This window comes from Natrix helvetica, assembly GCF_964273705.1.
Source record: "Natrix helvetica genome assembly, chromosome: 4".
NCBI classification, from domain to species: Eukaryota; Metazoa; Chordata; class Lepidosauria; order Squamata; family Natricidae; genus Natrix; species Natrix helvetica.
In genome coordinates, this window is record NC_138550.1 from 108,794,458 (window position 1) to 108,819,761 (window position 25,304).

At 34.4% G+C, this 25,304-nt stretch overlaps 1 protein-coding gene across 4 annotated transcripts in view; it reads right to left on the bottom strand.

Annotated features, from left to right (window-relative positions):
* Positions 1-538: 538 nt before the first annotated feature.
* TSHZ1 (teashirt zinc finger homeobox 1) overlaps positions 539-25,304 on the bottom strand; it is an 83,029-nt gene continuing 58,263 nt past the window's right edge. For 3 of the 4 annotated variants that reach the window (XM_081950791.1, XM_081950790.1, XM_081950792.1), the window contains one exon: positions 540-5,150. In XM_081950791.1, coding sequence (XP_081806917.1) covers positions 1,963-5,055 — 3,093 coding nt within the window. In that variant the 5' untranslated portion in view covers positions 5,056-5,150 and the 3' untranslated portion in view covers positions 540-1,962. Of the gene's footprint in view, positions 5,151-25,304 lie in introns of all 4 variants that reach the window. The other variant, XM_081950789.1, reaches the window with a different exon arrangement.

Sequence of the window (25,304 nt, forward strand, 5' to 3'; positions counted from 1 at the left end):
GCGCTATAAACTTCAATAGAAACATGTATCTTAAGCTCACCAAGATCTTGAAAATGTATCAAATGCAATATAATGCAATATAAACGGAAATGTATTAAATATATTATTTATGGGGACATCTATTAACTGACTATAAATGAAATAGAATGTACTCATGGTACATTCTATTTCATTGACTGCCTCCTACTGTCTGAAGTATAGTCAGCAGCATTCCATTCAAAAACCAAGTATGGCTTCACAGTCTGAAAGAAGCTGCCAATCTCTGCTACACTAAAACAGGGGTTAAAGATGAAGCAAGTGGATGCTTTTTAATGAGTCGGGTTCAACTGGGTAGTTATCAGGAACTTAAACACCACTCAGGTGGGCTAGTCATGTTTTCAAAGCAGATGATACGCTTACACCACATTAAAAAATTACAGAATATATTCATCAGTAAACTAGTGCAGTAACAATTGGAGCATCACCATTGGGTAGGTAACAGAATGGAGCATATCTGAGTACAGAAATCATTTCATACTTCAGGCTGTAATTTTGTCGCTGCTGAAATGAAGACCTCAAAGGCAAAGCAATGATGACATCACAATATGCACAAATCAAGAACTGCATGTGGGTTTATTTTACAATTGAGAAAACAGTGGATTTCATTGCGTGAACCAAAAAGGTACTGTACAATATTAATGATAAAACATCAAAATGTATAATTCATAGTGCATTGTTTGCTTTATTTTTATTTATTTATTTTGTCAGATAGCTCCTTTGAGTACATGCATCTGGGAAGATGCAGGTGCCAGTAAAATTTCTCTATTTAACTCAAGCTGCAAGGAACTCAATTTTATTCAAAAAAGTGTGTTTTTACATTATATACACATAAATTGAATATAAAATGACAATATAAAAAGTTAAGAGAGAAAGCATACAGCCAGAAGGTACAAAGGAAGTTGAACAATTTAAAATGGTACAATATGCAACATGTACTGTTGTTTTTTTTTTAACCTAAGCTGATGCTGGCAATTTACAAGGATCAGAATCCAACACTTGCCCCATTTGTTGTTGTTTTGTTTCATTTTAATGAACCAATGCAGCACACTATAGAAAGATCAGCCTGTACCAAAGCTTACGTTTGTAAATAACTATAAACTGCAGTATCTTACAGGAAAAAGAAATAACATTTTTACATTTTTTAAAATAACTTGCATACTTTTTATGCCAGTCAAGTGGCAATATTCAGCATTCAGAGGGTTTGGGCATAGTGGCAAATTGGTTTGTGATTTTATTTTTTAAAACATGGGTCATGTCTTTGAGCATTTGATCACTTTTAATAATTATTTAAGAATGGCATGCATCTTTCCTTTGCAAATCAGACTGCACTTTTTGAGGGGGGGGGAGGCTTTTTGACATTTGAAAAAACCTATTAAATGTAAGTGAATTTGACCCAGTTATATTAGGATGAAATGCCTTTTTTTAAAAAAAACACACACCTTCTTTTGGGAAAGGCACAGAATACTATTATAGTCCTCAGAGGGTTAAAAACTGACACTACGGGGTTCTGTGACCTTTATTGTCATGGCAACTTTGTAATTTTAGAATGTCTTTTTGTTATTGTTCTTTGTGTCTTTCTTTACTGCTAAATTAATGTCTCTCAATAGTGTCTCCCACTATAGTCTACAAAAGATAGCTTAACATCAAGGACATGTGTTGAAAATAAAGGTCAGACTTTGACTCACAGAAAAAGAAGGGGGGGAAGGAAAGGGGAAAAAAAGGTTTTAAAAACATGCACAGATCAGACAAAGAGCATATAAATATAACTACAAAACGTATGTAAGAAAAACCAAGCTCCAGATAGGCAGTTCAGCAACAAAAGTAAGACTGATTTCAGAGGCTCAGATCAGGCCTAGTGCAGTACTATGAAGTTTAGTGCAATGTTCCTGTGGTCACTTGCATACCTGGTTGCTTACCTGGACGCTAATGCTTTTCTAACTCAGTTACATAGATCAGATGGTCCTCAGGGGACTTCCCATGTGTTTTACTAAGGTGCAGTTTGACTGCATGCTTGCTTGCAAAAGTTCGATTACAGAGCTTACACTGGAATGTGGAGCCTGAGTCCTCCTCGGCAATTCCAAGTGAGCCTAAAGTCTTATTTGAGAGAACCTTGGAAACATTCTGCTGTTCTTGTATCTGATTAAGTGGCAATTTGGACAGATCCTTCAAACTGAACCCTAAATGTGTCTCCAAGTGACTTATATACGTGGAAGCAGTCCTGAATTGAGAGGCACAATCATTGCAAAAGAAAACAGGATGACCTGTATCCAAATTCTTTAAAAACTTAGTTCCACCTGTCCTCCTTAACTGATACTTCACATTTGCCAGCCAGTGGCTAATTGTGGTCATGGAAAGACCAGTAAACTTCGAGATATGAACCCTTTCTTGTGGGCCTAGGTCCGACATAATATATTTGCCTTCCGGTGTCTCCCTCAAACTGGAAGCAAATTGGGCTTGAAGGATGAGAAGATGCTGAGGGTTCCAGTTTGACTGCCTACCCTTCCTCTTGTGTACTGGAGACAGTTCATCCAAAGCTTCTTCAAAGCTACTTCCATCTGCGTCAGATTTTTCTGACACAGAAGACGGAGTAGAAGATTTGGGAGTCAAGCGTCCTGTGAGGTTCTTTACCATGTCAGAAATATCCATTAGGGCACTTTCTCTTAGAGGAGATGAGACAGAATCAGTCACACTGGAAATCAGTGGTTTGGTTTTGGACTTTGTTAAATCAATAGGCTGATCGCTGTTCTCGTAATAGTACCGGTCAATAGGCTCAGCTTGCTTGGCTGGAGTTGTAGGGTAAATGGGTTTGTCCAACATGCTATTACTAATTTTATATAACATAGCCAAAGGATCCAAAGAAGGACTTACAGGATTAGAGACTTTGCCTAAGTGGGTATTCATGATGGACTGCAAAGCACTCAGTGGGTTAATGAATGATTGCTCTGGTGAATGGTCTGTAATGATACCCAAGTTATTACAGCCATTGGTGACTTTTGCTTTAGGTGGTTCAGTACCATTAAGTGCATGTGGGTCAGCTAGAACATCCTTTTTGACCTTCTGAACCTCAGCTTCAGGACTTTGTTTTTGCTGTAGTGGCTGCTGATGTAGTTGTTGTTGCTTGTTGCTTTCCTCTGATTTTGGAAAGTCTTTGCTTTCCTTAGGAGCAGGGGACAATGGCTTGACTGGAGAACATTTTTCTTTCTCTGAAGGCTTTTCTTCTTTTTTAATATGGATTTTGCCCGTGACCTTCTCTACTAGCTCTTCCATGGCAGAGACATTACTTTTATGAGGAGGGGGTGTCAGATTGCCTGGTGAATGGATCAGCGCATTGTGTTCTGAAGACAATGATTTTACACTGCTAGCATACGATGGCTGAATCTGAACACTCTGCACAGTTGGCTGAAGGGATTTAACGGTTCCTGGAAGCTGATAAGCTGCATGAATGCTAGGGTAGCCTCCCCAGGAAGGTGCTCCATTTTGAGCTTTGCTTATAGCTGTGGTCACTGTGTTCTCCAGAGATTTCAATATATCGATTCCACCTTTCGGACTTTCATCTAGATCCTCTTCTCGGAGGTACTGATATACAGCTGTTGGCTCAAATTTTTCTGAAGAGTCCTCGTTTTCTTCTTTAATTTTTTTGTCTGTTTCAGTAACAATCACCTGCTCTTTTTCTGGCTCCTTCTTTTCTTCAGAAGTTGTAGATCCAGCAGGAGAATCCGGTTGCTTTTTAATATTTGTAGCTGGTAATCTTGTATGAGTGGTAGGTGGCAAAGGTATGGACTGTATCTTTTCTTCAACTACCGAGTCCAGTACTAGCTGTTTTCCTTTCTTAGAGGCTGAATTAGTTACTTTCAAAAAATGTCCTGTGACCATCATGTGAGCAGTCAGCTGCTGCAAAGTGTCATGGGAACTGCCACATTCCATGCATTTTAGTATCTGAGCTTTGCGGGCCTCAAACTGCCAAGTGTAGCTAGCACCATTTTGATAGCCATAGCGATTATTGGGAGTTACATATGGATTGGAAGTTTTCTGATCCTTTCCTGCTTCACTAAGTGTAGTCTCTGAAGTGATTGCTGTTGGCTCAGGTGAGCAAGGTGAAGCCAAGTCCTGAAGTGCTCGTTTTTTGGTAGAAGGCACCAGTTTGGTGATGGCTGGTACTGGTTCCTTCAGAGGCACTTTCTGGTAATGCTTTGTTTTTATCATATGGACACTTAAGTCTTGTAAAGATTCAAATGAATGACCACAGTACATGCATTTTAGTACTTTCTGCGCATCCTCTTTGCCTTCCATTTCCATAAGTGATCGCTTTCTGGGCTTTGACCACCGTCTGGTTTTTTCAGATTCTTTATCTTGGTTGTCATCCCGGTAATGTCCAGTTTCATTCATGTGCACTGTAAGCTCTACCAGTGTATCATACGCTGCACTACAGTCTTTGCATCGAAATTTACTGGCACCAGTGAACACAGAACCATACAGTTTATTGTTTTGCCGGTAAAGTTGCACTGTGCTGAACAGACTGGGTTCTGGTAGAAGTCCATATGAGGTCTGTTGCAGAGTTTTGGCCAAAGCCGCTTGATGCCAGTCATAACCTGAACTGCCACTGCTACTGTTACTAGTACTACTGATGCTTGTAGTGGTAGTAGTGTTGGTACTGGTGCTGGCACTTGTATTTGGGGCACTGATACTAGTGGTGCTGTTAGTGGTGCTTTCTTTCGGGCTGTCTTCATTATTCTTTGATTTTTTTAAATCTAAAGCTAAACCAGACCAACAAGATTCTGACAGTAAATTTGCATACACAGCTTTTATCTGTGCTAAGCTGTCCTGTGGGTAGGAAGCATTGTCCAAGCACTTGTGATCTTCTTTCTCTTCTTTAGAGGAAGAGCTTTTGAAATGGGCCAGTTGATCACTGTTTTCACTGAATGGTGAACCATAACCTGCATCTTGATTTGTTGCTGTGCTGACTGGAGAATTCTGGTAACTCTGAGCCTCTTTGATCTCTGTTTCATCCTGGCACATGTACTCAGTTTCTTGGATGTCCAGAGATAGCCCATCATCCTCCCCACTTTCTTCATCAATTTCTGCTGCTTTCAGTTCTTCTTCAGGAACATAAGCTTGAAAGAAAGAGAAGAAAAGAGAGAGAGAGAGAGAGAGAGAAGAACAATTAAAGAATGTACCCATTTATCCACAATGTACCTATTACAATAAAAATGAGGGTTATATTGAACAGAACATATGCATAGCTTTTAGTTCAGTATGATAATATACCTTCTCAAATTAAGGCATTCCCTCTACAACTAAACATTGGCATGATACCTCAATAGGATTAATGTTTTACCAGCAGAATAACCAAGTCTGACTGAAGCTAAAATACATTCTTCAGTTATTTATTATGATATAATTACATTACAATTTTGCTGGCATATCCAACAAGGTAATCCAACAAGGAGTAAATAATATGAGGATTATGGCTTTAGTTTATTTACTTATTTACTCCATTGCTAAATGGATAGGTTATTGTAATCTTTTTTCACAATAGAAAATTATTCAGTTTTGTTTCATTATATTATGTTCAACAATCCAGTCTACGCAACACAGGATTGCTATAAAATTCTATAAAAATAGAGTAAAACTAAAACAAATCATATTAAAGTTTAATTAATTACTAATTATTTAGTGTTGTCATTAAGAGTTATACATGCCTATATTATTAATAATACAAGGCAATTTTTCCTTCATATTTCTCCCCGATTTTTCTTCTGAATGGTATTATTTTTACTTTAACTGTAGCTAAAATAAATTCTAATTTTGTATTTAAAATTTATCCCAATTTATTTGGATGAGACAAAGGATCCATAAAATACAATACAAAGGATCAACCTGCTAAAATGTATACAACTAAGTGTTTGAATACAAGTAACAATAGGTACTAGGCAACTAAGTTTTCTTAACATATTATTGGAGGGTAGAAATAGAGTTAAATATTATTTTTACTGACATTTCTATTATTATAATATGTATCCAGAACTTATTTAGATGTATCCAAGAACTTATTTGAAAGTTACATACAAAGAGCATAAAAATTGTGTCCATTAATTGTTTCATCGTCCATATAGCAACATTACAGAATAATTCCATTGGACAAATACTGTGTTCCATTTGAATAGTAACATAAGAATACTAATTAGTATTAATACTCCAATGAAGGATGTTATACTTGTTTATTAATAGCTAACTATTATAGCAGCAATTGGCACAAACAATGGACAAGGCGTAAATCCTCAATTTTTCCAAATTTGATGGAATTCTAAAAATTGGTAAAGTATTATTGTGAGAAAGTTGATTTTCTAAACCACTTTCAGTCTAGATTCAAGCCAGAGTATAGGACAGAACAGCATTGCTCATACTCTTGGATGACCTCTGACAGCAGCAGGATGGAGACAGTGCATCTATTTTTGCTCTTCTTCACCTCGCTGTGGTTTTAGATACCATCGATCATGGGTATCCTTCTGGACTTGCTCTTGAAGTTTGGGGTGGGTAGGATAAAATTCTGCTGGTTCTACTCCTTCCTCTAGGACTGATTTCACTCAGTGTCAATGGGGGTGGGGGTGGGGTGGAGGTCCAGTCCTCAGCCCCTACTTTGTGCAAGGCCACAGACCTTAGTCCTTCTTCTCTCCAGTTTAACTGAATGAGGTCATTCAATGGTTGGGATGAGGTGTCATCAACAAGTGGATGACACTCAGCTTTGTATCTCCACACCTAGCTTCCTCAGTGACGGCTAATACATAAATGGAGGCCGTGAGAACCTGATGAGGTACAACAGGCCTCAGGTTAACACAAGCAAAACAGAAATGCTTTGCTCTACCTTCTGCTACTAGGTGCCTTCCATTGTTGGCCTTGGAAGAGTGGCACTGCCTCGGATAAGACCGATGGGTAATCTGGACTAATGATTCCAGCTTGAAGAACTCATCATCAGGTTATGCGCTAACTACCCTGGAACAGGGTTCTGCTCACTATCACTCATGACCTCCAGTCAGGACTATTGCAATGTATTCCACATGGGGTTGCATTTGAAGAGCCCTCAGGAACTTCAATTGGTGCAGAATCAGCAACACAGGTAAGAAATTGTGCCAGTTTTTTGGCCCATGTAATATAACTATTTTGTGAGCTACATTAGTTGGCAGTGTAGTGGTTGTTGCCTTTTCTGTCTTAGCACCAAGCTTGTGGAACATTCTACCTCTGGAGACAAAAAGGTCCTGACAATATTGGCCTTTTGTAAGGCCCTGGTTCTCTGCCCAAGCCTGAGATCCTGAGAATATTCAGGGATCACACTTCTTGGTTGCAATATACAATTTACAATATAGTTATATCTAACTAAATACCACATAACAAAGTACTCCCAGCAGTTAATAGTAAAATAAAATTCTACAACATAATACAGTTAAACCAATACAAAACCAGATTAATCTATGTTCAGATTTAATATTGAAACAAGATCTAAACAAGGTACCCAAATTAATACAGGTAGCAATTCTTCAGGGTAGTCCAAACTGGGAAAACAAAACAAAGAATGCCAATACAACATTTATTGTAAGATTTAATAACCCAGTCTTGCAAATCTGAAATATTTTCCCTGTCCCCTGCCTTTGTGTTCCAGAGAACTAGGGAGAGTCAATTTTGAAATGCTTTCTTCCACCCCATTCCTACTCTGGATCCAGATTTCTTTTATCACATCACTGTCTATGCTGAAGCATTTCATCCTGTCTCTTAAGGTTCTTTCACAGCCCATTACAGATGGCAACATCCATTAATTCCCAAACACCCTCCAGAACAATTATGTTTTGATCGGTTTCTGAAAGAAAGAAAAAACTGGGAGTTACACAGGAGTTATTACAGAGAAACCTATTGGCAATCAGCACAAGTCTTGCAATATGTAACGCAATTACAATATGTAATATAAGATTTTTCTTTTTTTACTTTTTAAGTCAGTGCTTCATGATTACCTGCACAACTCCCTGCAGTTTTTTTTTGTCAAATATCAGAAATGATTTGCCATTGCTTGCTTCCTAGGGCTGAGAGGGAGTGACTGGCCCAAGACAACTCAGCTGGCTTTGACCCTAAGACTGGACTAGAATTCACAGTATTCTGGTTTCTAGCTTGATGCCTTAACCACTACACCAAACTGGCTCTAATATAGATTTAAAAAGTGTAATTAAAATACATGAGCTAACAAAAACTGAATGCTTCTAATCTCTCCATGACAAGCTGAAGAAGTGAAAAGACTGGACTTGCTACAGCTCATTTTAATCCCAATAGACTATGTATTTTATAATTGTTTTAGAATAGCTAACCAGGGTAGGTTAGCCATTCTAAATTCAACTACAAAACAATTAAATAGGGAAAAAAAACTATATGTATGGATGATAATTTATCTGTGAATGTAAATCTCATAATTATTCTCATCATGTGCATGAAAGAAAACCCTACTGAACCAGTGGGATTTACTCCAATATAAATATATAACATTTTGGGAGGGGAAATTTGAATTGTTCTTTATTTAGTCAAGACTTTGTAATATATATCATACTCATTTGGTCAGCAATATGTTATAGAAGAAGAGACAGTACTGCAATAAATATTAGGCTTTGGTGCTGACTAATATAAATAATTACAAATTTATTAAAGTCCATTTATAATTCCTATAGTGCAACTTTGGGCAGATATTCAGGTTTGTGATTATTGTAATTGTCACCCAGATCAACAATGAAATGACTCCTCAGGAATGTAACTTTAGCGGCAACATCAAAGAGGTCCAGGGTCAGCACAGGTGGGCCAGACCTGCCAAGACTATACCGCTTGCTACCCTTTTGTTCTTGCCTAATTTTTTTTAATGCTTTAAACAATAGTCAGAAAGCAGACAATGAAAGATTTACATAGCGGCAACAGCTATTTTACTTATTTGTTTCTTACGTTCCAAAATACATTACTCATTTCAGTAAGAAAAAAAGCCTTAGTATAACAAATTGCAGCCTATTCCTATAAAAACTGATCCCATGGTTTAAGTGATTAAAACTCCATACGCTCAAAATATTTCTTTTTCAATGCTTTTAAGTGCTGGAAAAATGACTTTGTTCCTGGAAAAAAGAGGAACAGAAGCAGTAATAAGGATGGAATTGTAGTAAGATACAGTGAAGAATGGCCCAGTTAAGACCACTGGGTCCAAGGTCTAAACACTACCAGCTGCACCACTGCTTGATTTTGCATTATTCTATTAATAAGCTATAATTAAACAGAAATGGTGAAACTAAACATGACAGGTTGTTTCAGAATTTTGCCTCCTACTAAGGTTGGCCTGCGGCATTGAGCCTCCTACCAATCTATGACGCAGATGTCATGCAACAATTATAACAAGAGTGGTCTGCACTTAAAAATAAAATAAGAGATAAATATTTAAAAGTGACAAGCATAAAGCAAGCAATGACATATCCAAGTTGATTATCAAACTTTGCTATTGTGTTGCCACCTGGTGAAATGATACCATCTAACCAAAATTACGTGTTTATTGGAATCAAACTATTCTTTTTAACTAACAAATGTGATATTCATGGACAGATGGTCACTATATCAAAATACATTTATTCTAAGGGCCCACTTCAAAAAAGCATCTTATATACACCTAAGTACTGTACTAAGTTTAGATTCAGAATACGAATTGTTACCATGGGAAGGTTAAATAACAGATATACGATTCTACCAGAAGCAAACAGAACTGGATGGATGAAGAAGAAAAGCACCAGCACGCATAGCTGCCAAACCAAACAATCTTACTTTTATAATTGGATATATATTTATATATATAGTTCATTTTGTTTTTTACTTTAAAAAGATTTATCAAAAGTATATAATTCAGTGCCTACACACTGATCAGTGGTGAATTTGTACCGGTTCTCTCTCTTATGCGTGCTGATAGGAGGGTGGGCGGAGCCTCCCACCGCCGCCACTACCGGTTCGGCTGAACCGGGAGCAACCCAACTCTGCCACTGATGCACACTCACCTGAAAGTGAGTTCCACAACTCTAGAGGACTTTCTACTAAATAGGGGAGTGCATCTCTGTGTGTATATAATTTCATTGTTACATCTTTTTAAATATTTTTTCTTAGAAGCATATGCTAAAATTCATGATATTCCCATCTGACCCATTTCTCAGTAGCATTCAACATTTCTGAAATCTGCCTGCCAAAAATAAGAGGCCCCTTTCTCCCCTTTCATTTACCAGTATTCTGCTGTACTTATTTTTCACTCCACTGAATTCCCCCTTTTCCCAAATCTCATTTTATTTTATTGAAAGGACAATTTAATGTGATTTCTAGTAATAATGGAAAGGTTCTTCAAATAATATAACATTAAATAATACCAAAGCTAAAAAGATAAAGATCTAAGAAAAGGAAGACAAATCAATATCTTCCCAACTGGAATATTTTTGTAGACTTGAGACTGCCATCTGTTAATATACTACATTCTAACAAAAATCTATGAAAAATGATCTATAAATCCAGCTTTATGGTTATAGTTCATTAAAAATTATTGTGAGTTTCTATTCTACCCTTCACCTCATTCTATATTATCTCATTCTGTAGATGTTGAGATTCCTATACTTGACATTTTTGATTGAGAAAGACAAAGGAGAACTTGTCTACTCTTGCTTCCAAATCATGGATCTTCATTTAAAATATGAGATTGTCTTTGTTTGCTTGGCCTCATTTTTCTATTAGATCAAATTCACATATTTCTTAATAAATATTTCATACAGAACTGTGTATTAAAACAAAGTGAACTTGAGAAAAAAGTAAAATAAATATAGTTCTTTATCCCTTCTCCTACCCATGGCTAAAAATGCCTTTTCCCCAACAGATTCTGTTTCAACACAGAGGTCACACAGCTATTTGCTAAAGAGAGAGAAGGTAACCTTCTGCATTATACTATGCTACCTTAGAGAGTAGAGCAAAGGACCAAAAATTACTGTTATACTACAATATGTTAGCACAAACATTAATACAATAAGATCATTACCCTGAACTGGCATCCTCTCACTTGAGGAAATAAAACCTACAAAATTTACAAAAGCTTTGTCTATGTTTATTTAATTCACAATTTTTGTAACCCAAAATCTACAATAAAACAAAAAGATATAAAATTGATAGAAATCACCAAATTATAACCAGAAACATTCAGTCATGATTAAAAACACAGTGGAACATTGTTGAATGTATTAATAGTTGCATTTATATTTGAGTATACATCTACACATTTCCATTTGGGTATAAAAACTGACTGATTCATCAGTAGTCATATTTACTGTATACTTGCACATCCCAACAAGCCAGTTCAAACCTTAGATCAGAAAACTGCTGGGCTATCATAGCAATATGCATTTTACAGGATTTTTAAAAAGTACTGTCTATAAAAATCTGCATTTTGTGTGTTTAATACATCATGCTGAATATATATGATTCTAATATTGCAAGAGCATATGAACTAAACATATTTGAGTCTTTTCAGCAATATTTAGTATAAACTTCACAACAACAAAAGATTACAATTCCAGAGACTATGAAACTTAATTCTGATTTAACATATATAAAACTACATTTTCTAAACATGAATAGACATTTCTGCTCTGCTAAGATTTTTTTAAATCATCTATAATACAAGCAATGCAAAGAGAAAGAATTCGTATCACTGATTTCCTGAGCAATATTATGTCTACAGATATTTGCATAGACTGCTTTTTTTTGAATCTATAAAGAACATCAAACACTACACGGACAGATTGTTCATTTCTCAGTCGGCCTTGTAAGATATTATCCAACTCTTCTGTAATTAACTGCACTTTTTTTGAACTATTATTAGTTTCAAGATAAACCGTTTTTTCTTAATAAAAATATTTTCTTCTTCACTGTTCAAAATGCAGCCAGAAATACAAAATAAGTTTGATGCTCACTGACAAAAAGGAAAAACAAATCAGGCCTTGAGACTGACTTTCTGTGGTTTTAATCCCTTTCCATTAAAAAAAAACATTTTATTTGGGTTACTTGACTTTTTCTACAGACATATAAAGTACAAAGGATTAAATCGTTAGGTGGCATTTTTATCCATGTTTGAGAAACACATCTGTCAGTTAAATGTATTATACATTTTTGCTATACTATATCAATGCAGAAATCAATGTTAAGAAGTAAACACAGACTAACTAATATTATAATTCAATTTGTCATGAAAAAAAAACACCAAAATATATGTCAATATCACTGATATATATTTGTCAGTGGAAAGTACAACACTTAGTTTTCAGATTTTTCAATATTAATAATCAGTAATGTTAACAAAAATAACACCCAGTGTTTAAGGTCATTGTTTTTTAAGCCACAAAAGAAGAAAATGCAATAAAATAAGGTTAGATTTTTTAGAATCTATTCAAACTATATTTTAGTATTTTAGAATCCCTGTCTTGCATGAAGCCAGCTACTACAGTATTATAGATAAAACAAAAGATAGCATTGTATTAAATTGCTAGCATCTGATAGCACCAAAGAAGTCAACTAATAATTTAATACAGTGATGAAACATTTCCCAGTGAATGTTTTTCCTCAGTCCCTGTGTTTCAATAGATTTTTTAAAAAGCTTGATATGCATCTGTGATCAGGAATCACAGAGAATATATTTATGCTGATTTTAAATACCTTAAAATATAGTTACAGTACATTCTATATTACAACGCACAATAAAACTAAGACAGTCTTTTTTTCTGAATTTTCACAGGAGGGATATCCTACAAATTAACTGGAGACTGAAGATACCTGTTTTATTTTTCTATTATTACATCATATTAAAAATCTTTGCATATATGACATGCCTTCTGGATACCAGCATCTCCCCAAAGATCTACTGTCGCCTTTGAGCAACATGTCTGCATTACAATGTAAGCCAACATGAAGCACTCTATATTGTATTGTTACCAGTATAGCACATTTAAGATTTGCTTCAGTAAAAAGATTATATATTGTAAATAAGTCAGAAAAGCCAAGCATAATGGTTAAATAATGATGTTGGCAAAATCAAATTGTCTGATTAAAATATATTAAATTCATCGTTTCTTAATCAGTTGCATAAGCACATGTGTCATGCTATTCTTTACATATGATCACTCTTTTTTATATTAATCATATTTTCCACAATTATAAATCTGGGGATATAAAAATATGGGCACAGGAGTACCAGTAGCCACTAAAATTATTGACACATTTAAGATGGACTTCAGTAGGTTGCAGATTCCATTTGTTTTTAACTGTGCTCGATATAATTAGATTACTTCAGTATTATAACTAAGCCTCTACTTACAAATGCTTTTGTTACATACTCATTGCAATCCAGCTGAAGCTCACCCAGACTCCTAAGGCACTTACAAATAGGAGCATTCAATTTTCAGCAGTCTTAATTCTCACTGGTAAATAGTAAATGCAGAAACTGCAATTGCATGAGAAAAGCACCATGTCCTGCTGAATCAACTTACTATCTTTGGTGAGGGAAGACTTTTAATATAATGCATACAGTATACCAAACTATATACTGTGATTATTTATCACCATACAATATTTATCAACTCTTTGCTATGGAATGCAGAGGAATCACTAATACACCCTATTATCAATTAACATTTAGGCTGGAAGCCACTTAAAAGGCCATAAAAGATAGCTTTGGTGCAAGATTATAGCTATTTTCTGTTGCTCTGAATATAAGAGAACTGCATTAAGAAAATCCTTCTAGGAGAGTACAGAATATTAATATATATGCACATATGTAAATATATCTGCAAAACAGTATAATACAAGTCTTTGCAATTTAGCCCATTTAACAACATTGACCTCAAGGTTAATAAACTGGCTAAATCCCAAGCTTTTCATCTTCAAGTACTTCATGGCTTTAGATCTACCTCGGGGTAACTGATTGATGGGTTTAGACAAAATTAAGCAGTTATGAAATAATTTCAAGTTAGGATTATTAATGAACCAAAAGATATTAATAACAGGTACAAATAAATCAATTGGTAACTTTTCTGTATTAGTTGTATTATGTCTATCACTTTTGTGGTATAATTTATAATTTTTGTGGATATAATGTAATGTTTCTGGGCATTTCTGTCTACTTTTCTGTACAAAGACAACCTAAGTATCCAAAATAAGAAAACTTTCCCTTCCTGACAATTGGTTCCCAACTGAGTCACATGCCAAAAAGACTCAATGAAATAAGCAAGACAAGTTAATAATGTCTATTTGAACTCTGTTTCCAAAGGTATATTATTCTAGGTTTCAGTTCAATCCTAGGATTCAGTCTGTGTATGCATATATATATAAAATAACCGTTGAATAGTTCCTACATTGAGGAAAAATGCAGTACAATGTAGTTGACTGCCGATTTGAAAAGACAAAATATGTCAAAATATAAGTATTCACAAAGGAATGCCAGAGTTCTACAGTATCAGCAATTTCTCTGCATAATGTACCTAATAGGAATGCTTAAATCTGATAACTTCTCATCTCCTCCCTTTTCAGTCCACCCTTTTGGTCTTTAGAGTTATTGGGCAATATTTTTAAGTAGCTTGCTCTCTAATGCTAACAGAAGGAATGGCTCTTTCTGTCAAATAAACCACACACTCAAACATTTCTTTTTATGTTTTGATCACCAAAGAGAGCAGCATATTAATCAGACTATCTGCCACTCTACTGTCAAGAATATTCTAATTGAAAAAAAAACACAATCATTTTCATCCCTGCTGGCAACATTAGAGCATTTAACCTGTTTCCATTACTTATACAAATTACCGTTATAAGGTAGGAAAGATGTTAGAATCAAGCTACAAAACTGACTGCCATGCATTCTTTATATGAAGAAGAAGAGAGAAAGCTGTTAGAGCATGTTATGCTGCATCAATAATGTTCCCTCTGCTACTTGATTCATTAACTTCCACCATCAACATTTCACTTTCTTTCTGTGTTCCATCTCATCTAAGCTTATTTCATTTGGAAGCAAATAGTCTTTTTCAGTTATTTTTTTTAATCAGGTGCTCTCAAGGGTCAAAGGAAAGCAAAGCGGAGGGAACAAGAGAAAGAAACCCCAACATCCTGTCAAAAATGCTATTTCTCTAACAGAGATGATAAAAGAGAAGTCAGTTAAGATATTGGTACTCTAAGATGGCTGTCACTTTAGATAGAAGATGGCACAACTCACCTAGACAGGTGACACTCTGGTCGGGCAAAGGGTTGATACATTATTGAGAACATGAGAGATTAGGAACGACAAAGACTCCAGGCCCAGAGTGCCTGGGGCTTTTTAAATAGTAAAATCAGCAGGCACATGAATTTCAGCCTCCATTTGCATTGCAGCCTCCATTTGCATCATCTCCAATTTGAAAAGAATCTCAGATAGTAGGGCTAGATGAGACATCTATCTAAGACCTTAGAGAGCCAATATTAGAATAGACAATCCCAGGCCAATGAGCTGACTCAAACGTAAAGCATATTAAGTAGCAATAAAATATGCACTACAAGTGTAATTATTATAAGATTATTATGCAGGTACAGTGATAAAAAAACAAGGGCCTAATTCTCCAGCTTGCTTCTCTGAAGTCATCTTTTAGACTCTTGTTCTAAAATAATCGTGTACAGGAATACTTTGAAAAAAAGTGATGCTGTCACTGAATTCAATTATCAAATTTCCATTATTGGAAGACTATAGATAGCTAACGTTGTTATATCCCTTCCTTCTCCTTGCTATTTGTTTCATCACACGATGCATAATGAAGCAGTTCAACAATAGCATATATTTTCTTATATATACTAACATTTCCAAAGTGATGCTTTAATAGAGTATTGTTGGCTTAATTGCTCTTATCACTACATACAATGAAAAAATGCAATAAAAAGTAGCAGCATATAATATACATTTTATACTGCAAAAATATATGCTGCTGGAGGCCTTATCCACTAAAAGGAGGAAAAACATATGTTAAGGTATTGAAACGTAGAAAAATTGCAGATAACTGTACTATTTTTTTAAAAAAAATACAGGCCTTAATTCCCACAACTCTAGGAAATTGTAGCTTATAATACAGCTCACAATATTAAATCATGTATTTTTAAAAATATAGTACTAAGTAACAAAGACCTTTTTAAAAATGAGTTCAGTATATCCAAAAGCATTAATATATCAAGATCTACTAGTTACCATATGTATATTTTTGAAAAAATGCAGAGGTTCTATCAACCACTTACAGTTTGACTTTGATCCCTTCTCTGATTTCTAGCATGAACATTTGATAGGAATATTGGCACATGCAGTTTGAACACTCTGCTCAGTTTGGCAAATTCCCACTGACTAAAAGGAATCATACTCTGCTGAGAACGGAGTGAAAACAGGGTAAGGATTTTGATATTTGGCCAATTCTAAGTATTTGTCCCTGAGGGAAACTATACTGATATCTCCACTGTAACCGTAGACATAGTAACTCATTGCTTTAATTTCCTGCTTTAAAAGCTAGCAAAGAAAAAGGGAAAAGACACTGATGCCCTTTGGGTAACGGAATCTTACATGTAGCTTACAGTGCAACCCCTGCAAAGAGTTCACCACTATAGTATGTGGTAAATACATTAATAAAAAAGAGGAATGGAGATGAAAGGGAGCAGAGAGACAGATTTTTAAAACAAAAGATGAAATCTTGCTTTAGAAAAGCTATCTTTGCAAAGGTCTGCTACTCGTTAAATCACTAAGAATATCTGTCAGACTTATCCTACTACACCATTTGGCTGATGTCAAACCTAAACAAACCAGATCAGAAAACCAGCCAGTGGCAGGACGTAAATGAAACGAGAGAAGACCAGTCTCACTGTAACTCGCATGGTTTGCTTGCTGATTTTGGGAGGAGGGGGGAAGGAAAGAAATAGTGGCAATCATGACAGTCATTTGCAGTACTAATGTCCAATTCAGCCTCCTTTCATTCTCCTGATTTAGGTGGTCAGAGTAGTTTCGTAGACGACACAGGGAAGCTGTGCTGTTTAGCAGGCTGTTTAATGGGAAACTGGCAGTCTTATTTCTTTTCTAGATTTGGTTTGTCACTAGGTCTCCATTACATGCCACTCAGCTTTGATATCTTTGGACAGGACTGATCAAAAGATGTCATTTGACCTACACAGCATGGCAGAAACTTGGAGAAGTCTCATAAAGCGACACTCTGGCTGTAAATAAAATGACATTATTATTTCCTCTCTCCTATCATGTAGAAAAGCCAATTATGGTAATGCACTGCATGTCAATGAAAATACAGCAATCTTTTTGGAGCAGCTTCTGCTGGCGTCCGTGTTACAACTCTGCTTCCTGAAAAAAATTGCCCATTGGAAAGTGAAAAGGAATTGGTGAGCGATGTCTTGCAAACTCTTCATAAAATTGTAGTATTTTTTACAGTCCTGGTGATTGTTAAAAAGTGTAAAGAAGATGCTAGCTTCTGCATTATCAAATAATATAATCTCAAATAATTTATAGTTCATTGAAATAATCATTACATACACTACATTCTAAGCTTCTGAATGACAAGAAAGCTGGACTGATACCAATGAATACTATAATGACCAATATCCTTAATTATTTATAGTTCAACAATACACATATTGGATTCTCTACATTATATCGAAAGCCAAATCAAAGCACAGAATTAATATTATTCACAATTTAATCTAATTTGTGTTAAAGTAATATATAGCATGTCACAACATAATGCTACATTCATCAACTATGTTTATAAAAATATATTGCATTACATTTATATATTATTTTAAATGAATATTTTCTAAAGTTTTTCTAAATCCTCCTACAATTTTAATTTTAAATACAGAAATATGGAGAGCAGTCATATTTAATATGGCATTACACACATACAGAAAAAAGCCAAGTAAAACCAGGGACTCTTGTACTATAATCCCCTACTTTGTGTCCATTTTATTTCATCCATTTTATTATTCCTTACATATCAATCAGGAATCACAATTTAAAATAAACTTTAGTTGTTGATCAGCTACCTTCCCTGTCTGTGCATGATTCTGGTTTTTCACCAAAGAAAAGGCATATTACCCTTTATTAATGGACAATAATATGATATTGTAATGTTATGTGAGAAGGGCATATTTTGCATGCACGGTTTTCAGAATCTTCTCATCTCATCTATATTTCATTTATAATCTACACTTAGTGTATATTGATATATTTGATGAAGTAATCTTTTCTCATCACTCATGATCTTGGCTAGCAATGATATGAGCTTTATGTCCATAATACCTTGTTACTATTGATAAATACATTTTATTATTAACATAATAATCTTTTGTATTATTATTTCATTATTCACCTGACACACTTTTTAATCTTCTTTCCAACATAAGGTCGAGTAAGTAATGGTGAAATTTGTGAAGTTCATGGTTACAATTTCATGGACTCTTGAACGTGGACTTATAAAATCCAAGTTCAACTAAATCACTTTATTTTCTCCACCAACATCCACTAGATACTATGAGAAATGTAAATATACCAAAGAGTATGTGTCTTTACAGTGGAGTTTCTTATCCTTCTTTGGATAATAATCCTTTCTGCCATAATAATATGATCCTTTGGAACCAGTCAGACACAGTAGGATTATCTAACAATGAGTTGTACAGTTTCAGTAGTACTGTGACTCTCCAAAAGCAGCAGGATTTAGGAGCTATTTAAATTTTTCATGGCACCATGATGTTGTCCCACATAACCAAGGGAAATTCAAATGAGAGCCAGCTTGAGTTTTTGGGAATGGTGGATGAACTGAAGTGCTAAGGTCAAGTTTGCCTAATACTCTTTTTGTCAGAATTATTTTGGAAGATGTTATATGGAAAACAAAAACACAGACCTATTTGATGTATTGTACTTGTTAATAGTTTTTTTCTTTTCTTTTTGTCTACTTAACATTTTTTTCTATGAAACCAATAAATTCGCATCTGGTTATATTTAATTTAAAAAAAAGTATGCTGAGGATACAATTAACAGCAAATAAACAAAAACTTGTTTGCCATATATATTGCTGTAAACTTATTAAGAAGTACAGTCTATTTCTCTTTCATGTTATTTACTAATATATTACAATTAAGATGAATAATACAATGCTGTAGCATATTAAATATCCCATCTTCAAACAGAGATACGTACAAATTTGAACGAAATCTTTGCTCAAGTATAAAAAGTAAAAGGACAGCATTAATAAAATTGCATTCAATGTAATCAGGCACAATTAATTGCAAGCTTTAAGTGTACAAATATATTGAAAACAAAGACTTTAAATGCTATTTATTCCAACATAATTTCAAATCCAAGTAACATTCATTTTGCAAAGCCAATTTTTCCTGTTATTTATTTATTTTTAAAATAAAGCATTAAAGGAAAACAGGGGAAACACATTTTGTTTAACGGTGGTCTCCGCACTTAAGCCTGCATGATTTGCTTTTTATTTTTTCGTTTCTAGAATATAATCATCATTCCTGCTCATAAACCCTTTGCAGCTATACTGTTATTTGAGCACAGCTGGAATATCTATGCCACATCTTTAGTCAGTTTATACAGAAAATGAACAAGAAAGTCGCCACTATTATTCAGTACGATTAGTGCATTTAAACAATTAGACCTGCAAATAAGAGGGAATAAAAATATTAAAAAGCTGTTTATGTGTTCTTACTTTTAAAAAACCTGAATTAATTTACGGTAAAATATAAACATAAAGTAACAGACCCAGGAATGACTCAGGAATTGTTTTTATTTATTTTTTTTCTTATCCAGATCTATAGAACAATTCCAAGTTAGATGAGAATATTGACTCTTAGAAAATTTCTATCCACATATGTGGCAGTGAAATTAAAAAATTCTTATATTGGAGCAAATGAATATAAATCTTTTGATCTCTGTCCAGAATATAGCACATACATGTAGAACAGTGGGAATTTGCAGAACTTATATTTATAGTGAGTTAAAATGAATTTGAATCAGATTTAATTAGAATCCTGGGCTTCTTGCCTACTAAAATGGTTAGTATTGCATAACTAAAAATAAAGCATTAGCAGAGTAATAGCAGCTGCAGGCAGATCACAGATATTATGTTATATACATCTGGATCCACTGATATAATTTCATTTCACTACACATTTGGCCTCACTACTGAGTTTTCTTTTCTGTACATGCTGTATATGGGTTTGTGCATGAAAACACATAGAAATAACATTTAATAACCACAGACAGAATTCATGCTGGAATATAGCAATGCATTTAGAAGTAACCACATTTGTAATCAAACAATTCAAAAATCTTGATATCATCAGATACTTTATGTTTCCATGGAATGATGTCTCCAGATTTAATGTGCCACAAGATATTTTCTTTGCTATAGCAAATTGAAATTGTATAATATTACAAAGAAATGTTTGAACAGAGCCTAAGAAGTGTAAACCTCCTACTGCCCTAAGAAATTTCAGGCAATGTTGCATTTCACCAGCCTCATATCTAAAAAGATGCTTATATTTAATGCAGACTCACAACCCAATTTAATCCTTTTAACAACAAAAACAATGCTTGCAAAATTATACTTTATGTACTATTTACACATCTGTACTATATAAAGTAGTGTAGGATAAAGGCAACAAATGGCATCTGAAAATACAGAGCACACAATGCTATGTTCATTATATGGCAGTGGCAGAAAATCCTATAGCTCTTTTCTTCTACCTAACGCTAACAATACAGCATAATAATACTTTTCCTTTTAGTTACTAAAATAGCAACTAAAATGACTACTAAGTTTAAGGCTGTAATGGATGCACTTGTTATTTGGATAGCAATGAATAATATCTTAATGAGGCAATAGAGAATATATGGCTTTAAGTCCCGGTTTACTTAGTACAGTAGACTTGAAATTTGGGAGAAAAATGATCAAGAAAAGGAGTCACCATGAAAGCTGATATCCATACTACATGTTTCTTAACAACTGTACTTCTAAGAAACAATAATTTAGTTTCATACAGTACTTCTCTAGAAAAATGATCAAGAAAAGGAGTAACCATGAAAGCTGATATCCATACTACATGTTTCTTAACAACTGTACTTCTAAGAAACATTAATTTAGTTTCATCCAGTACTTCTCTAGAAATTTACCTGTGTGAATGCTTAAAATACAAATCACATTTGATTTATGTAATTTTAATGTAACAAAACTGTATGGGTCATACAAAAATCTCCAATAGTTGTTTCAATAATTTTGTTATGAACATACTTAATATATAAGCAAGCTTATTGAAAAATATTAGCTCAAGTCTTATAGCAACAATAATTTTTAAAATGTAAACAATAACTAGCACCTGAAAAAATATACCAGTAAAAGCAAAGCCAGAGTTCTAGGCAGTTTTTTCTTAAGTTTGTGACTGAACATCATTATGACAAAGCTTATTAATTCCTACCTTTAAATCGAAATAACCAAATTGTTTTGCCATGACAATCAATGACACCTCAAGGTGTAAAAAAATGCTTTAATCATTTTCTGAAATATGACCTACTACGTCATTTACTTTTTGAAAACCCTGAGGTCACGCAACACACTTTCTCTGTCATTTGTAAGTACATTAACTTAGTAGCCATATGACAGTGAAATTATGATAATAGGCTGCTAAAATGGGTCATGCAGACACTGCATTTCATGTTAACTTCAAATAACAGTGATAATATAGTCCAAATCAAAAATGACAGTACAAAAGCACATGGTTTACTTTACTCTGGGCTCTGCCAGAAACTGGGGATTGGAGGAGTGAATGAAGTGATGCTAGTGAGGGACAGAGAGGTAAGAAATTTTCTGTATTTCAAGGTGAACAGTTTAATTTTTACAGGGAATTATAGGAACCAGCAAACTGCATGCTAAATCGCCTATTTTAAACAAATATAACATACTTTATAGTTCATATAAAGTCTATGCAATAGTTATATGAAACATTTGTTCCTAAAATAAACAATTTTAAATCGTTTATTTTAGTCCCAATTAATGAAGGGTAGAATGATCAGCCTTAGAACTGACAATAAAAATATTAGAGTGGCAGATAAATAGTTTATTTTAGGATCAAATCTTTCATCTAATGGATTTAGTATAAACTACAACGGATATTATAAATAAGAAAAAGAAACATTTTCTGGATAACATTTTAATTTTCTCTGGGCTTTTTATGTTTATATATGTGGTATCAAATTACAAGCAAGTTTATTACATCAAAATTCATTTGGATTATTGACAGTGTCCAAATATATTTAATATTTTGTAGGTATTTGCTAATTCATAGATAACTTTTTGAAAAGTTTGAATAGAAGCAAAATTTAAATTTGGAAATCAGAGCTGACGCTAAGAAATTATGACTGTTGAGTTACACAGAAATCTACATTTCTTTCTCCTCAAGTCATTCCATATTCTAAATCCTGTTGCTGAATATTCCATAGATTTATAGATTCATTTATTCTATTTTCATGTATAAAAGTGATACTATAAACACTAATATCTATTTGTTTATCAAATTTCTTTCCCCCAATTTCTCTCATCATTTACAATATATTAGTACAACTGACAGATTTCATAAAAGCACTTTCCCAAAAAAGAACTGAAATTCACAAAAGGGCACTCTCACTAATTCCAGAAAACTGTTAAGAAAGAAGCCTTGTAATATTATATTGCTTGTGAAGGAACGCCATCGAGAAGGGTAAAGGTACACACAAGAAAAAGACTTCTGATCTTATGACAAAAAGAAAGCAAGTAGAAAAGACAAATGTTTCAATCATTATTTTGATGAATGGCCAGCTGGTGTTGTCTTTCCCCCAGGATGCTATAAACTCCAAGGGACTAACACAGAGCACTTTACCTTGGTTTTCTATTCTTTTCCAACAGATTCTAAACATTCTATCTACTGTATATGCAGATTTCAAGATTTATTTAATTATTATGACATCTACTTGTTCTTCTGCTCTTCACTATTTAAGAAAGTAATAAAGCTAATAAATGTGTATATATTTTAATTATACATATATTTAAATACTTATTGTTACCATTCTCACAAATATGAAGCAGCTAGATTACTTAAGTCAGGCTTCACAGGCTTTACTCTGGTTTCTCTTCAGATTGTATAAATCTTTTTTTTAAGTCAGGCTTCTTATGTGAAATTTCATCAAGGCTGACAGAGAAAAAAAATCAAAAATTAAGAAAATAAATAGAATTCAAAATGGTCAAAACTGAAAGTTTCAGAATAGAATTATACAGTACTATACATCCATAAGCTACAATATTATAGCTTTGTATTGTGTCCCTTACGTAATTACAATTTGGTATAGTACACAAAACCAAAAAATATCTGTTGACTAAAGACCTTATGCTTGTGACATATTTGATATAGTTCAGGTAACTCTATACTTCACTCTTCATTCAATACCTTTTCTGATTCATAAGAGTTATATCTGTTTACTATCAGTGACATATTATTATTTTAAAAATCAATTTGTCCTTTGCTGGAACTTTTTTTTTTTTTTTTACAAAAAGTTAACTTCTAGCATTAGGATTTAGGTAAAGGTAAAGGTTACCCTTGCACATACGTGCTAGTCGTTCCCGACTCTAGGGGGCGGTGCTCATCTCTGTTTCAAAACCGAAGAGCCAACGCTGTCCGAAGACATCTCAGTGGTTATGTGGCCAGCATGACTAAACACCGAAGGAGCACAGAACACTGTTACCTTCTGGCCAAAGTGGTCCCTATTTTTCCACTTGCATTTTTACATGCTTTCGAACTGCTAGTTTGGTAGAAGGCTAGAAGCTGGGGCAAGTAATGGCGCAAGGGATTCGAACCGTCGAACTGCTGACCTTTCTGATCAACAAGCTCAGCGTCTTAGCCACTGAGACATCAAGTACCTTAGGAAACATAAATAATTTGTGATAGTTCATGTCATCCCCCTCAGAAAAACACTATTTAAATTTTGTCTTTATCTTAATCAAAATGAAATGTCAATCTCTAAATTTCACAATTAATGAAAATAGTACAGTTGGTCCTCGATTAACAACTGCCTCAGTGACTGTTCAACTAAAATAGTAATGAAAAAGTAACTCTGAATTTAAAAATGCCCACATTTATGACCTTTGCAGGGTCATTCCCTCTCCCTCCGTCACATGTTCATCATAACATTCAGTTACTATCTATTGACCTATGCCTGAGTCATTTTCTGTTCTTTTTTCATCCTCATAGATTGCCTAAACAAGCATCTCTTCCTGAGCTGCTTTTCTTCACCGTGCAGCACAATCCTAAAAAGTGCTAACCACAAATTAACAAGTTCACCTCTGTGAGTTTAATTATTTTATTATAAAGTTAAGCTATCTAGCAGCTGCTGCCCGAAGTTGGCAAGATCCTAATCTGTTTCATACTAAAGACATTTCTTTGCCTCCTAAGTGGCCTTTAGCATTCTTTTTGATATGTGTTCCAAGCCTGCTTACTCATTCTTCTTCAATGAATGTACATCTAAACATCAATTCTCCTTTTGCTATTTATTCTAGCACCAAGCTGAGCTTATCAAAGGGTGAAAGAATGCGGGGGAAGCTATAAGATTTTATCCACCTTCCTCATCAGTTACATTTCAGCAGCATTTGTACTCATCCCACTGTTTGGTGTTCTATATTTCTGACAATGTAAAAGAAAGGAAAGCTGGAATAAAATCATAAGCAAAGTTCTGGTCACATGATTTTTAATTTTGTGTCTATTTCAGCACTCTCAATTGGAGTTTCTAAATGAGGACTATCTATATCCTAAAGTTTAATTAGAAGGTTGAGAGTAATAAATGTGTGGTACTAGTCTAGGTTATAATTTATATGACACAAAAATGCATAATTTCTTCCACGCTAGGCTTATCAATTGGAAGGTTGGCAGTTCAAGACCCAAGTGCTGCGTGATGGGGTAAGCCCCCATTCCTGCTTCAGCTCCTGCCAACTTAGAAGTTCAAAAATATAAACGCAAGTAGATAAATAAGTGCCACTTTGAAGGTAATAGTGTTCTATGCATCCTGGCATATAGTCATGCTGGCCACATGACCACGGAAGCTTCCTCAGACAACACTGACTCCCTTGGCTAAGAAATGGGGATGAGCACCT